We start from the raw sequence: 17442 nt of genomic DNA, 5'->3' as shown, positions 1-17442 counted from the left end.
CTGTCCGTCCCCTCCGACTGTCTCACTTAGCAGCGGCAGTGTTCATTTGAGTGAAAGTTGGAAAAGTATCTTAAGTCCTGGATGGCAGGTGATCCTGATAATAATCATGAGCTTGAAGGAAGGAAAGCTAACATCTCCTTTAAGTACAGAGTCTCCATCTCAGACTTAGAGGCAGAAATACTCTCAGCGAGGGGAAATAGAGAAAAAAGAAGAAAAACGGCTGCTGGGTTTTTAATGACTTTCTGCACATTAGAATAATCTGTCATTTCAATTAGCGGGATTGTCATCTATGAGATGTCTCCTGCTGCACCCACACATAGACACACCCACTAGTGTGCACACGTACCACACATAGCTATACCTTGAGGTTGTCATCCGTACCCCTCATGGGAGAGAAGTAGGGGTGTCAAAGCAACCCCGCCGCCGCCGCCGCCGCCGCCACCACCACCACCACCACCACCACCATCACACATGCACACACCACCAACATACCACAACTACACACACACACCATCCCTAAAAAACAAAGCAAGGTTTCAAGGGAAATTGCTTGACAGCAGCTTAAAAGCCAGTCAGGAATAACTTATCAGGCGAGGGCTGCCATCGTGCCTCGCGGGGTCATTTCATTACGATTACCTTACCCTCCTTAACTCAAAGAGAGTGGAGAGAGAGAGAGAGAGAGAGAGAATGAGTAGGAGAGAGGAGGAGGGGGAGGAGGAGGTGGGGGGTGCAGGTGGTAGTGGCGGTGATGATGGTAGGGAGGGGGTAAACTCTTCAAGAAAGATAGAAAGGAAGCTGAAGTTTCAGGAAGTGCTTAACTTTTACTTTTCTTCTCTCTCATGCTCTGGTTTTTAAACTTGTCTCAGTAATGAGCTTACATCTTTCTCTCTCTCTCTCTTTTTTTTTCTCTTTCTGCGCTCCCCACTATATACAGTGTGTCATCTACGGTTTCCTCTCTCCTGCAGGGATGTTTCAGAAATCTAAGGCTGTTGAGAAGGAAAAAAAAAAAAGGTGAGGAGTTTTTTTTTTCGTTATATTTCCTCTGGTTTTTAAGGTCAACATTTATATAGAGCGGGACATATTTGACCCATACAACCAAGAACCCACCCCACCCCACCCCACCCCCTCGCTTTTAGAGTGCTGCTCAGTCAGGAGAACTTGCCCTCATGTCCAGTGCTGTAACTTCATTAAACTTTTTTTTATTTTTTGTTGTTGTTGTTTTTTCAGACGACCCACTTTTAAGCCGTTATTACTTCTATCTAATTATGGTTTCTAGTCAGAGGACGTATGCTTTTTCTTTTCTTTTCTTTTTTTTTTCTTCTTTTCTTTTGTACCTCAAGGCAATTAAGTGGCTTCCAGAAAATAAGGCAGTATGGCATGTAGGGATGATGTTATGATTGCTAATTATGCTCTGATGCGGCCCTGAGAAATGCTCCGTGCTCTGGCTTTTGTCCGGCTTGCTTTGCCAGGCCCAGATAATATTTATGAAATGTAGACATTCTTGGGGCTAAGGCAGAGTCTTTATAATGGGAGACAGATGGGGTCTGCTTCGGATTAAGAACATCGAGTCTACTATCTGTGGGAACACCTTCTCTTCCCCATGTGTGCGCACTTAAAATTTGTGTTGCCTGAGCGTGCGTGTGTGTGTGTGTGTGTATATGTGCACCGCTCATGTGTGAATGTGTGTAAATGCAATTGTCTTTGACAGCCGCGGCGTACTTATTTTTTAATGCATTTCTGAGTTATGATAACCATCGCGCAAGTCTGCTCCTTCCAATGGTTCGTACGCTCTATCTGACAGTGGAAATGGGAATAATTGTACAAAAATGGCTTCTCGGTAACAGCAACAACAAAAAATACCTTACAATTACAGTGCATAGCTGGAGTTCATTTAGGCCACAAATTTGTTATTGCCAACAACATATTTCCAATGAAATGTTGTGATTCATCAGAACCAGTGAACGTACCAGTTGAGATGAAGACATATCCGGCACGAGTGCAGTAAAATGATGCACCATGATGTGTTCTTTACACTGCTAACACGCGCTCCTAATGACATCTAACTAACATGCTAATAACTCCAGAAGCGCAAATGATCTTTACACTTGTTCGGGAGGTAAAACGTTCTATTTGTGTATCATTTGGATTCAATTATGATGATTCCCAGAAAGACATCATGTTTGCCGCGATAATAGAGCTGTATTATGTTCATTAGATTCCAGAGTAACCATAAAATCAGCTGAAATATCCATATAGGTGGTTTTCTAGCCGCCACTGATGATAATGACACCACACGCTATGGCTGCGGATCTCTTCCTCTATATGAGCTTCTGTCTGCCCTTTGTTTCTCCTGTTCTGACATGTTTCTTTCTTTCTCACCTCTCCCTCTATCTATCTCTTTCTTTCCTTTCTTCATTCTGCTTCTCAAACACCTCCCCTCCCTCTGGAGTAACGGTTGACAGGATAAGAAACATGTTTCAATGAGGCAGTCCAGGGAAGGAAGGATTGATAGTGAGACAAAGGCAGGCTTTACTGCTGCATATATATATATATATATATGGAAACACATGCGTAGGTATATATTTATATATATATATATATATATATATATATCGATAGATATATAGATATATATGTGTGTGTGTGTGTGTGTGTGTGTGAGTATTCTTACATGCACAGTCTCCTGTCTGAGCCGTTCTTGCAGCTAGAAGAGACAGAAAATGGAGTTAAACTTAGATGATTGCATTACCATTGAACAAGGCTCAGATTGGACCAGTAAAACACTGCTTCCACGAAACACGTTAAATTCATAAAGACACGAACGCTCCAGACCCGAGCAAAAGACGATCAATATTTCAGAAAATATTTTCTCTTGTTGGAACTGCACCTGGAGCGCTGGACTTTACTGACACTCAGAATTCAAAGGCTCTCTTTTCAAAAAACAAAAACAGGTGTTTGTCGTGTTTGACACTTTATTTCAAGAAATTTCAGAAAAGAAAAAATAGCGAATCAAATCTATTTTGCCTCATATTAATACTTATCCTTTTTCAAAATGAGCAGATGGAAATTAAATGAATCCATTGAGGCCACATTAGTCCCAAGTGTCATTGGAAACATGAACGGAGCTAAGTGGAATGACACTTTCAACTCAATGAATTAGCCACAGTTAAGGATTAGCCCCACAATGGAGGTCAATTGATTAACAGTGTTAAACGTGGAAGTTTGAATGAAGAGAACAGAGAGGGAAAGAGACCAAGGGGAAGGTGAAACTTGGGAAGCTTTGTTGTTTTTCTGTCAGAAGCATCTCACTATTCCAACTGGTGTGTTTTCTATAGATTCTAGAATATCAAAGCTTTGGATCTTCCTTCTTTTCTTTTTCCATTCATATTTGCCTCTCCTCTTCCATCCCTTTATTCTTCCACCATATCTTCCCTGTCATATCCCATCTTTTGTCATTTGCCTGGTTTCATCTCTCAACAATGGGGCTGAAAATTACATTTTAGCTGGAACATTTCATGTTGCAAAAAAGCGCCAGCCAGTGTAATCTTTTTTCTTTTTTTTTTTGCAGAAGTGAAAACATCAGGCTGCATTCGCTGCACTTCACGTATGCAAATCAGAACTGTGATGCACACCTTCTGAGGCCGGCTAGACGGTGTGTTTAGACTGCTTAGAGGGACTGATACAATGTAAGCTCTGAGTGTGTGTGTGTGTGTGTGTGTGTGTGTGTGTGTGTGTGTGTGTGTGTGTGTGTGTGTGTGTGTGTGTGTGTAGGCCTGTGTTTATACCCTTTAGTGACAGCTTCAACATAATCTGGGCTTGCTCTACAGGCATGGTGGGATGATACTTCAAAGTAAGTACCTGCTAACAGACATTAGTCCATGTAAACAGGGCGTACTCAACCTAAGCTGTATGTGTAGTGTGACGTGTGTTTGCGTGTTTATTTTGTTTGTGTGTATGCGCAATGGCATATTAATGTAATTATAAACTGTTGCGGGGTGTGTGCAACTGTCTCGCTGTGGTGGACAATTCAGCACGTATGTGTGTTTGCATGTCATGTTGAGTCTACGGTGTCAGGTGAGGGAGTCAAATGTAATGAGGCTGTCTCCCTTATGGATTAAACATGAGTGCGGAAAGAGCAGGAACAGGAATACAGACGGGGCCCCGGCCTGCAGCTGCACAACAATTTGCCACATTTTATGGCGAAGGACCCTGTGGTGAAAAAGCTGCATTTTTACATCTTTGCATGGATTCATTTTACAGACTTTATATAGCCTGTGTTGGAGTGCATGAAGCGTAAAAACATAAAAAACAACCACTGAAACTGGATGGAGATATCCTATAAAAGGAGGAGGTCCAAGTGTGGGGGACTTGTAGAGAAACCTTTTTATGTCCTGTATTTTGATTGGCTGAGAAAGCAAATAAAATCTTCGAAAGTAGAGAGGGAGATAGAAAGAGGTCAGAAAAAAAGAAAAACATTTCTCATCACTCTTGAAGCCAGTCATGAATTTTAAATATTTAACCAATACCACAGTCGTTTCCCGGACTTTACTATGTCCTTTAAATGAGCTTGTCATAACAATAAAAATACTGTTCCATGTATATCGTTGGGGAAGCAAATGAAATATTTTCATAGGAAACGTTCCGTGTGACTGCTTTGCTTTCGGGCTGCACAAGAAAATATGAAATTGTGATTATTTTGACAGATAATGTGACTGTAATTTTGGATTAAAGAGGTCATTTTGGATGTAATTACTTTGATTTTTATGAAAAAAAAAGACATTAAAATGATAACAGTCTGATTGTTTTGGGGATCTGGATTAAACAAAGCTGATTTCATCAAGTCTGTAATATTGTAATTTGGGTGAATTGTGCTACACTATTCTGCATCACCTCACTTTACAGATATGAAGAAATGTTCCCTCATTATTAAATTTACCTTCACCAAGATGGTTCTCACTGTTTGTGTGTTACCAGGATGAATATCATGCCAGTTTTCTCCGGACTTGTTGGAAGGGTGCAACAGCGGTCAAGCATTCAGGTCTGTACTGTTCTCTCAGGGAACGCCGCACATGCACACGCCCACTTGTTGATTATAAGACGAACGATGATTCGTCTGAACGACAAACGCCAATCCACGTTCAAACCGCTGAAATGTGCGTTCACAGTTGTGAGGAGGAGTTCATGCACTGTAATTGTGCTCTGATATCCGGCTCTGGGTGGTGGACAATCACTTTCAAAGTTTACAGCCTTTCTTCTTGCCAGCTTGATCCAAAGTCCAGATCAACTGGGTCTGTCCATCATTAAAATCAAGGGGGACAGAAATGAGCCCTTAAACCTGGAAATAAGTGTTAAACATCTGGTTCCCTCGTCTCAAAGTCGGTGGGATTTTATGAACATGTTTTGGATTAAATACCTGAAATAAAGTCTGTGCTTCATCATAGATGGGTATGTTTTTGTACAGCAACAAATACTTGAACAAATAACATACTGGGAAATTTTTGAGTGTTTATGTGCAGAAAACGACAGAAATTTGTCACAGGTTGTTTTTTTGGCAATTGAAAAACATGTAAAAAGAAGTTTGCTTTTGGTCAATGGAACTCATGCTGGTGCTGATTTCTGTGGCAGCCCACAAAAATACATCATCCCTGCAGCACTCTATTGATTATATAATATTAAATAGATGTCTTTTCCTTGATCGGGCTTCAGAGAGAACTTGCATTGGTTCTTCTGTCATTCAGTCTTTTTTCCTCGACTTTGTCACCCATTGGTATACCGAGTGGACTTATCAAACACCATCATCACACCCTCGGATTCACCGCCAGTCACCTTCCCTGCCCAAACCAGCCAGTTCATTCCTCATCTCATCACCCCACCAGATGTGTGTGTGTGTGTGTCATTGATATATATATATATAGATAGATAGATAGATAGATAGATAGATAGATAGATAGATAGATAGATAGATAGATAGATAGATAGATAGATAGATAGATAGATAGATAGATAGATAGATAGATAGATAGATAGATAGATAGATAGATAGATAGATAGATAGATAGATAGATCGATCGATCGATCGATCGATCGATAGATATAGATATATAGATAGTGTGTGTGTGTATATATACTGTATATATGTGTATATATATATATATGTATGTATACGTATATATGTGTGTATATATGTATATATACTGTATATGTGTGTATATATGTATACATATATATGTATGTATACTTATATATATATATGTATACATATATATGTATGTATACATATATATATGTGTGTGTGTGTGTGTGTTAACCCCACATATGGGAAGAAGGTGTTAAAAAATTACTGTGTAGAAATCATTCCCACACTGAGACCTTTTTTTATGATTTGTCTTTGTGTGCGACTTCTTTCCAACATGCACTTTCTCCTTTGAACCCTCCCTCTGTTCCTTTTTGTCATTTCTCGCTTCCCTCCGTGTCCCGGCTCGCCCCTTATCACTGCATGTTCAACACCGACTGAGGGACTCCTCTCCCTTTCTCTGTCCTCCCTCTCTCTCATTTCCCTCCTCTCTCCTGCCAAGACAATAGGCAAGCAGGATAACCCCTTACTCTAGAATTAATTATCTGCCCCTTTAATTCTGGGTCACACTGATTAGCTCTGTATGTAAAATGGAGTCCATATTAACATAATATTTGGCTATCTCGTCTAAGCTGAGGTCCCTTGACCTTTCCAGCCTCCTAAGCCTCTCGCTCTCTGTCGGTCTGTCTGTGTCTCTGCCTCTCTCTCTTTCTCGCTGTCATCTTTTACTCTCAGGAGGTACATGACAGTCCCAGCCTATGAATGTGATTTGAAGGGGTAAATTAGATTTTGCTTCTCTCGCTCTTCTCTCATGCCACCCCCCAGCACACACACACACACACACACACACACACACACACACACACACACACACACACACACACACACACACACACGCACACACACACCAGCCCACCGCACCCTCCTCCTGTGTATGTGTATGAAACTAACGACAGTTCATTTCGAAGCCTGGGTATAATTATGTGTGCTTTTTTTTTTCTCTATCATTGACTGCTCTGATGGCAAGGCTGATATGCTGTGTTAATATAAACGTTTAGCCAGGTTATTATGAGCCCTGAGAGTCGTAAAGGACAGCCAACCTGCACGCTGATTGTCTCCCATACAGGAAGTCCACCTTCACTGTCTAAAGCTATTCTTCCCTTTATCACCTTCTCTCATCTCTCTGTTCCTCTATTTATCCTTATCAGGTGTCTTTCTCTGTCTTTGTCTATGCCAGATGTAATGTGTCCCTGGCAGATTTAGAGAAAGAGCAGCTCTCTCACATGGCCGCCGCTGCTTTGGATGCAGTCGCACAGGTGATAAGCTGTGAGCTGACATCATGGTAGAATTTAAGAAAATCTCAGCCAAGAGATTCTTTAACTGGTACATATAAATGTATCTATGTCGTCATGAATCAGTTAATCCACATCATACAATGTCGTACAATTGATTTTTTTTTTTACACGTAACTTAAAGCAATGTTACTCAAAATGTGTATTTTTCCTTTTCATATCACAAATAGGAACATATTTGTTTGTTTGTTTTTCATTCTCCCTCCTTCATCACGTCTTTGTGACTTCAGAATGCAGAAAGAGTCCACTACTTCAAATGAGTTGAATCTAATGACCCTCACGGCACCCAGTGATGATGATGTTTGGCGGTTGACATGCTCGTGGAATCACAAGCAAAATCAACCCATATTGAAGAGATGATGCGAGCAAAGTCACTTAATACACTCGAGCAGCTGCACCAGCAGTAGCCTACGCTGGGTCGCTCTTTCGCTGAGGTTAGCTGTTCAACTGTTTGCATTCGCTCAAAAGACGTTACATAAGGTTCATTTAATAGTCGTTTATTGGTTTTAGGAATTCTCTAGTATTCCTTAATGTGATAGCTAGGTGTTCGCATCATATTGTCTCCGTTGTTCAGGTGACTTTGGCTTAGCATGCTTCTGACTGCCACACAGCAGCATGGCCGCGTTAGCTAAGTGGTCAGCTTGCTGGTTGAATCACAAACAAAAACCCATTTTGACAGCTTTTCAGCTGCTGACTCAATGTTTAGACATGATGCCAGCAAACGTGCGTGGCCACTCAAGCTGTAATAGCAACAGCCTAGCTTGCATTGCTCAGTTGCTTCCCTGGTTTTGCTTTGCATCTCTTTGTGTTAACCGTGTGTCAAGGGAATCCAAGTTTTATGGAGGTCATTGAATAACCCTTCATTACTTCATAGTATCTTTGGATCTGGTGGCATAAACTAATCATTCTGCTTTTCTGATTCTTTTGCTGATGCAAACTGACAGTTGCACTGCAGCATGGCGTGATTCATTAACATTGCTTGTTAATTTGTTTGTCATCATAGAATTACCTCGCATACTTAGCTTTATAAGATTTGTTGCCACACAACTTTGTTTTAAAGTGATACGCAATTGTGTAGCATTTCGCTTAGACCTTCGCTGAAGCATTAATCATGATAAAAATGGAGTTCCTGTCAGTGCAGCCAATAGGACATTATTTTAACATTTTTTTTAGTAAAGACCTTGAAGGGGGGGTTAACACTTTTTCAATGCTGTTTTGAATTTAACCACCCTTTACCTGACCACATTTTCAATGTGAACATATAATAAATGTATCAAGCAAGCCTTTACTGAAAATGATTATAGTGCACCAGAAGATTTGGGTTCTTTTCAGTATTCCTCTACGATTCAGGGCCCAATGGTTCAAAATGAGGACTTGTCAAAATGTTGGACAGTAATTGTTGCTGGTTATGCATAAATAGTGAGTTTGTGCTCCTCACATCAAACTGTACATGCACACACATACAAACAAGTTGGATGTTAGAACATCAACACAGAAAATACGACTTGAATTTTCCAGTTTGTGTAAGAGATGGGTTGTGTGTGTCTCTTGTCAGGTTATGAAATATGTTGTGTGTAAGGTGAATAGAAAGCCACAGATTTCAATCATCCTCTGTTGTATCACCTAGAAGCTTTAATTGATTTAAATCATTGCACTGCATAGAAAGTCTGCATTCCACTTACTTACTCACGCATGTGTGTTTATATGTGTGTATCCATTTATAACCCTTTTCACAGTCAGGGTGTGTAGAACCGCTAGAAAGGTCAGCATATAATCACTCTCTTTAGCCTGCCTCACATTTTAATTGACTATTTCCCACACACACACAAACACAAACACGCGCGCGCACGTGAACTGTACATGCACATACTCTCCCACATCATTACAGTGTGTATGGATCCCAGTATGAATTCATGATGTCCTATCTAAAGTCTAATCACTCTGCAGGACCTCGGGGAGGCTCAGTGATCCGTTTCCCTCTACTACTCTGCTGGATACTCACCCTCTCATGCTGAGTCTGTAGATGAGCATCCTACCTGGTTGGATATTGTAGTTCATCACAAAGTCCTGTGAAATATTGAAACTGGTTTCAAAGGTTGCAGGGAGAGACGTGTCAAGATTGGCGAAGGATTAATCGTAGCATGCAGCAGCAAATTCAGATGAAAATGATGATGATTGGAAAACTAATCATAAAGACTGTATAGATGTAAGAGCTATATAGTTATGTGACAAGCTGACCTATGTACATTTATTTATTTATTCACTAAATAGACAGCAACAGTGAGGGAAAAAAAACTGGGAAGAAAAATGTCTTTATGTGTTACTCTCAACATATTCCAGGTCCTCCTGTGATGAAAGCTTATAGCCGACTAAAGATGAAGATCTTTGTTCTCAGTGGAAAGCTGCTGCTCTTTACTATGGTGTGTTTAATGCGGTGTTGACTGGCCAGTGGAGTCAAGTACGGACCGTGATCATTACTGGCAGACACAACAGAAGAAACACTTAAAGGCCAAAAAGAGACAAAAGATACGGCAGTGTTGGCTGAAAATTAGAGAGAACATGTGGTACGTGTTTGCGAGAGGGAGGTCTGAGGATGTGTATCATCGCCATGGAGATTTAAAATGGACAGACTTTGCAAAGGGCTAGATCATTTAGAAAACGATTTTCATAAAAATCTTACTAAAACGAGCTAAATTGTTGGGATATCTTGGTTCCAACGGAATGTTAAAAAAAAAATAGCTCATTGAAGGTATTAAGATTGATGATAGCGGAATGAGGCCAGGAGGATGGAGGCCAAAGTCCCACTGTGCACACGCAGTAATCACAGCAAACTAAATCCCCCTTTTACACAGCCCCTCTTCAGATGGGAACATTACACTGCTGCTACGTCTCAGCATCTGTATAGAAGTACACCGAGACGCCGAGATCATGCCGCCTCTGAGCCAGCAGCGGAGGTTGTAATGGCGCCAGAATGGCCGAGCAAGTCATTCAAAACTCTAGTGACTTTAACACAGACATTCTGCAACATCACCTTAAAAATAAAGTGGCCGTTTGACTGCTTTGCTGTTTCGCTCGGGACCGAACCGGCAAAACTTTGTGTGTGGATTTATGAAGTATTTCAGTGTTCCACAACAGATGCCACGTATAAATCAAGGGCTGTTCATATCGAGCTGCTAATTAAGCATGAAAAACATCACTTTAGCTGTAAAAAACTGTCTAGACAAACCTTTGTTTTGATAAGGTTTCATCTCTCCTCACCGACCTTTCCTTTGACAGTCACCAGTACAAACTGACCAAATGTAAAACATAAACCAGTTTAAAATAACATAAAAAACATGGTTTTCATGACATACTGGGATGATGGGGAAGTTTGACAGTCGCAAGGTGTTTACAACCCGGAATAAGGTTTATTCATTCATTTATATCATAATGTTTGTCTTTCTTCGTTAATATTCCTCCATTTTAGGTAAATAATGATGTAATTTAGAGATATTTGACTCCTCAGTGCATGATTGTATGCCTACGTGTTGTTCATATGCGTGTATGTGTAAATTATTTTATTATTAGAGATTAAGCACTATCTTATATCGATAAGGAGGCAATCAATAACTCACGGAGAAGGACTGGGATTAAATTTCTTCTTCTCACTCCTTTTTCAATATGTAAACAAGCCATCAAGTGTTTGATGATTTCTTTTCCTCACGTTTTATATTCTTGACACGTGCGAATTTAAATATTTCAATCAAAGTATGAATAAAACATGTCTTCAAAAGACAGTGAGATTCACGTCGGATTCCTCCAACTCAAACTTGGGCAAAACAAGGCCGGGATCTGGCCCAAAACAAACTTTGCTACATGCTACAAGCTACATGAGATCACTAAACTTGCAGTGCAATCTTCACCAGATCTCTAGAAGAATATGTTGTCAACCCCATCCTAACCTATAAATTCCGTCCTACTTTTATTCCATGTAATATCCTATCCTAATTTCTAATATTCCTAATCCTTGAAGAATTTCAATAAATCTTCTCATACTTGGTTTTTTTTTTTTTTTTCTTTCTGCACAAACTAGAACAGAAACCAAACGTTCATGTCCTTGAGCTTCTGGTGACACAAGTGGCGCACACTGAACAAAATTCCTGGTGGATTTTGCCTTCTTTTTTTTTTGAGTAAATGCACAAAATTGGAAAAGGAAACTTTATTTTTGCGAAAGCGCTGATGTAGCAAACATAACTCACATAACTGACAGCTTTCTAGGTATTTCCAAACTTCTCTAGACTAAGATATGAGCTCCACTAAAGAACAATTGCTGCTAAATGCAATTCCTCAACAACTCTGCGGTTTGCTGAACGTTATTCTTAGCTTGCGTGGATGTTCACGTAGTTATTGTTACATTTATTGTTCTTAGAATGGGCAATTAAACAAATGATTTTTATGTAGCGATATGTTAAGTATGTGGTGTTGGGTAATCCATGCCCAATCCTATGTAACATTGATAAAAGTGAAATATGATAAAAAAAAACAAGAATAGATCTTTTTAAGTCTCATTTGTTTGAACAGCTTGAGAGACAGACAGAATTATGGCGACCCACCGACAGACCCCAGGTGACAGCTATTCAAGCATAATGACCATTGATGCACCATTTCCTGAAGGAGTGAGACAGGGCCTCTACATACATGAAAACACACACACACACACACATACACACATACAGTCACAAACAAAATGGCAATAACTTACCAGCCTGCTTTTGTCTCAGCCTTTTGGAAGAGGAGAAAAAGTGTGTGTGGTGGTGGGGGGGAGAGTGAAAATGAGCGAGCAAGAGAAAAGAAGCCCAGGATGAGGTGTTTTATTCAGCCACGCCACGGGGGGTTAGGACAACTAGGAGACCTGGTGAGTCGGCCCTTTGTCCGTACATGCCACACACAAACACACATACACACACGTTTGGACAGAAAAGCAGATTGTGCCCGAGCAAAACCCAATATATTGCAACATCCGGCAAAGCAAAGTGAAAATGAGTGTAAATTAAGGTTATTTTCTCCACCCCTCCCACACTGCCTCGCACTTGTTATCCAGTCACCTTCAGCTGCGATGAGTATTCATTCCTCACCTCCTCTCCTATATGCTCGAGCGTCAGCGCCGCCACAATAACATTCATCTGGAATGACTTTTTGCTAAACTCAACTTTAGTTCTGACACAGATTTCTTTACAATGGGTCATTCTTCAACCACGGGAAGTTTTGGTCTGGAAACATCCTTTTTCTCGGAAAATGTGATGAAATTATATATGTTCTTTGGGTAGTTTTTTTTTTTTTTTGCCATTTTTATTGTAACAATCAGACAAAAAATCATCATTTCCTTCACCAAATAATACAAATTTTGGGAATGATTACTCTTTCCCTGAGTCAAACTCAAGGGATTCCTTATTGATTGCACCTTTGGAAGTCTGTTTAGAGTCAGCTTATGAGAGGAGGGTTAAAAAAGAATTTACAAATTGACATACAGCATGTGAAATTCTGTTATTAAAATGCCATTCCTAATATTCTCTCCCCTCAGTGTTTGTTAATAAAGCTGAGCTCCTAATTTTAACTGTCTCCAGGCATATATCATATTAAAAGACTCGCTTTTGCCTCTGCTATGAGATACCCAGTACAAAGTAGGGACATGTAACACATCTGTTTGCTTTGAAATAATAATAAAAAAAAGTTGATAAGGGCTGATAATGATATAGAGAACTACAGTCGAAACTGCCAGCATTTGTTCTTTGTGTAGCACCTTCCAGTCTCGCAAATCAAAACTCCAAACTGGAGGCTCTCCATTTGTCTCCCAAGTATTTTGATCATCCTGCTTTAACGGTTTCAAAGGAAATGTTGTAAAAACGTGTCACACAGGAGCTAGGCAATTGTGACACTCGGGAGAGAAAAAGGATAGAGCTTCCAATGAAGGTATTCATTGTTGTTAAGCACCAAAACATGTCTGTTTGTGTTCCCATTCTCTGCTTTGCTTGTGGTTTGGTTGGTCCACTGCTTTAAGTAGGTGAACGCAATTTGTAAATGTCGACTTCTGTCAGCGGAAGACAAAAAGATACTGGAAAAGCATTTTAATTACAGGAAGGGAAGATGTCTTTGAGCTGTGTTGCGATCAACACAACAGACCATTAATTTCCCTTTAATTATTGAGGAAAGTCAAGTAAAGTCAACGAAAACAATGAGAATAATTAAAATGACAAATGTATTGCGATCTCATCGACTAAAACAAGAACCAAAAAATCTGAGGCGACACCTTTAGTATCCACACAAAGAAATTGGTTGTCATTTTTCATCAGTTGTGTTAGCTTCAACGCATTTTAATTTCCACAGTCAAAAAGGTTGATGGAAATGGCAACACTTGAGGTGGATTTTGCCTTTTTTTGAGTAAAAGCGCAAAATTGGAAAAGGAAACCTTATTTTTGCGTAAGCGCTGATGAAGCAAATATATAACTCACATTACTCACGTCTCTCTAGATATTTCCAAACTTATTCAGACTCAGATATGAGCTCTGCAAAAGAACAACTGCTGCTCAACACAACTCCCAACATCATTCAGCAACAGCTGCAGTTTCCGTGGAGCTTTTAGAGAGGCCATCTCCTTGGCCAAAGTAGTACCACAAGATGGAGTCCATGACTCCAGGTTTGTCAGGTGCAGCAGGTTAGTATGAAAAGATGTGAATAAAGACAGATAGACTTTTATGATTATTTTATTGAAAGAAAATTAAAACTCAAAATGAAAAAAGGACAAACATGAAAGGATGTTGTTTTGTCAGAATCCCATTTGCTGATATGACCTGAAGCAATCATTCTCTCTCTCTCTCTCTCTCTCTCTCTCTCTCTCTGTCTTTCTCTCTCTCTCTGTCTCTCTGATATATACATGTGTATGTATACTTAAGTACATGTATGTATGTGCGTATGTAAGTGTACATAAACATATACATATACATATATATATATATATATATATATATATATATATATATATATATATATATGTATAGGCATACACACACACACACACACATATAAAGCATGATTCTGTACTTCAGGAATGTTTATTTTCACTAGGCAGCAAACTTAACTCAAGCTAATTCAACATTCCTGTTGCGGCTTGGCCTGCCGTTCGGCCTGCTGTTCGGCCTCCCCTGCGTGGGCACGCTCCGATCTGGAAAGGGGATGAGTGGAAGACAGCCTTTAAGACTCCCCGTGGTCATTATGAGAACCTGGTAATGCCGTTTGGCCTCACCAACGCCCTGGCGGTGTTCCAGGCACCCAGGAATGACATCCTCCGGGACATGCTGGACCAATTTGTTGTGGTCTACCTCGACGACATCCTCATCTTCTCCAGGTCCCTCAAGGAGCATGTCCAGCACGTGCAGCAGGTTCTCGAATGCCTCCTTAGTAACCGGCTCTTCGTAAAGGCTGAGAAATGCCGGTTCCACTCTGATTCCGTGGAATACCTGGGCTTCATCGTAGAGGGGGGCAAGACTCGAGCTGATCCTCGCAAGATTCAGGCGGTGGTGGATTGGCCAGATCCTAAGTCTCGAAGGGAACTGCAGAGCTTCCTCGGGTTCGCTAATTTCTACAGGAGGTTCATCCGGAACTATAGCTGTGTAGCGGAACCCCTCACCCGGCTAACCTCCCCCTTTCAGCCGTTTGTCTGGTCCCCAGCTGCCCGCTCTGCATTCCTGTCCTACTCCATCCCGACCCCAAGAGGCAGTTCATTGTGCAGGTGGACGCTTCAGACACCGGGTTGGGGGCTGTGCTCTCCCAAAGGTCGGAGGCTGACCAGAAGATACACCCCTGTGCTTTCTTCTCCCGCCGATTTCTGCCTGCTGAGGAGAACTATGATAAGGGTAACTGGGAGCTGCTCGCTGTTGTGGCTGCGCTGGAGGAGTGGCGCCATTGGCTGGAGGGGGCAGAGCAGCCATTTACCATCTGGACAGATCATAAGAACTTGACGTTCATCCGGGCTACCAAACGCCTCAATAGTCGGCAGGCAAGGTGGGCAAGCTTCCTAGTCGGTTCAACTTCACACTGACCTATCGCCCCGGCTCCCGCAATACCAAGGCAGACGCTCTTTCTCGACAACACCTGCAGGAGCCTGTTACGGAGGAGCCAATCCCTGTCCTCCCTGAGACAAAGGTGATTGGTGCGGTGACCTGGGGCCTGGAGACTGTGGTCTCGGGTTCTCCAGTGGGGCCATGCCAGTCAGTTTGCTTGCCACCCTGGAGTCCATCGCACCTTCACCTTCCTGGCTCGGAGGTTCTGGTGGCCTACCATGAGGAGGGATGTCAAGGAGTTTGCCCTGGCCTGCACCATGTGCGCCCGCAGCAAGGCCTCTCACCAAGCAAGTCAGCTGCAGCCCCTTCCAGCTCCCAGTCGGCCCTGGTCCCATGTGGCATTGGATTTTGTCTCTGGACTCCCTCCCTCCCAGGGCAACACAGTGATCCTGATGGTGGTGGACCGCTTCAGCAAGGGAGTTCACCTGGTGGCTTTGCCCAAGCTCCCTTCGGCTTCAGAAACCGCTGACCTCCTGATATGCCACGTTTTCTGTTTGCATGGCCTTCCCAAGGACATTGTCTCAGATTGAGGGCCTCAGTTTGTCTCCCGGGTGTGTCGCTTTCTGCAAGGGTTTGGGCGCCTCTGTCAGTCTCTCGTCAGGATATCATCCCCAGACAAACGGACAAACTGAGAGGATGAACCAGAGTGTGGAGTCTGCTATCCGTTGCGAAGCCGCCAAGAAGCCCACCTCCTGGAGCCGGTTTCTCCCCTGGGTCGAGTATACGGTCAACTCCCTGGTCAGCTCCGCCACCGGTCTCTCACCCTTCGAGGTATGTCTTGGGTACCAACAACCCATCTTTTTGGCGCAGGAGTCTGAAGTGGCTGTTCCCTCCGTTCAGGATCATCTGGATCGTTGTCGCAGTGTCTGGGAGATCACCAGAGCCGCCCTGTTCCGTGCTACAGAACGTGCCAGACGAGGAGCTAACCGTCGCCGATCTGCAGTACCGGCTTACCAACCCGGGCAGAGAGTCTGGTTGTCCTCCAAGGATCTCCCGCTTCAGCCCACTGCCAAGAAGCTGAATCCCCAGTTCATTGGACCCTTCGAGATCCAGCAAGTGCCCAGCCCTGCAGTTGTGCGTCTTAAGCTTCCGGCCTCCATGAGAATCCATCCTGTCTTTCATGTGTCCCGAGTGAAGCCAGTCTCCTACAGCCCGCTAATGCCTCCAGCCCCTGCTCCGCCCCCCGAGATTGTGGATGGGCATCCACAGTGGAAGGTTCGTCAATTGGTGGACGTCCGGCGCCGGGGACGGGGGTTCCAGTATTTGGTTGACTGGGAGGGGTACGGTGTGGAGGAACGGAGCTGGGTGTCCCGCCAGCTCATCATGGACCCTGGCCTACTCGCTGAGTTCTACCGCCGCCACCCAGACAAGCCTGGCAAGTCGCCTGGTGGCTCCCATACGTACTGTTGCGGCTTGGCCTGCCGTTCGGCCTCCCCTGCGTGGGCACGCTGCTTTCCCCGAGACATCTGAGCGCGCCGCTGCGGAGTTGCGTAACCGGCAACAAGGGTGGGCGAAGCGCACGTCAGGACACACCTGCAGCTCATCCGCTCGTTACTCACCTGCATCTAATCAGCTCCCTCTGGCTAGTATAAGTTTGTTGGCCTCCCAGTCCTCAGATGCGAGTTTGTCCTGAAGAACACAGACTAGTATCCTCAGTCTTCGCTAGTTCCCTCAGTCTTCGCTGTCCTATATTGTTCCTTGGTGTCGATCCCCTTATTTGGTTAGTGCTGTTTGAGTTCAGACCCCAAAGGAACCGTTTGGAGTTTTTGTTCCTGAAAGGGAACACTGAAGTATTAAACCCTCGCCAGTTAGGTAATCTCATCTGTTGTCTTATGTTGTGCTATTGGGTTCAGTCTACAAACCCTAACAATTCCTGTCCTGTACCTTCAAACAGTTTCTATTATTATTATTCTATTACATT

The 17442-nt window shown here is 42.6% G+C and overlaps 1 protein-coding gene across 1 annotated transcript; it reads left to right on the top strand.

Moving 5' to 3' along the window:
* The first annotated feature begins 16157 nt into the window (after positions 1-16157).
* Positions 16158-16991, top strand: LOC147241763 (uncharacterized). The gene is made up of 2 exons (XM_086192358.1): positions 16158-16490; positions 16575-16991. Exons 1-2 carry the CDS (start codon positions 16158-16160, stop codon positions 16989-16991), a joined length of 750 nt encoding a protein of 249 aa, XP_086048484.1.
* Positions 16992-17442: the final 451 nt, after the last annotated feature.

The sequence above is a fragment of the Aulostomus chinensis genome, chromosome 21 (genome assembly GCF_037954235.1).
Source record: "Aulostomus chinensis isolate RoL2024-O1b breed Wild chromosome 21, RoL_Achi_v1.0, whole genome shotgun sequence".
Lineage (NCBI taxonomy): Eukaryota > Metazoa > Chordata > Actinopteri > Syngnathiformes > Aulostomidae > Aulostomus > Aulostomus chinensis.
This window is presented reverse-complemented; position numbering and strand designations above follow the sequence as displayed.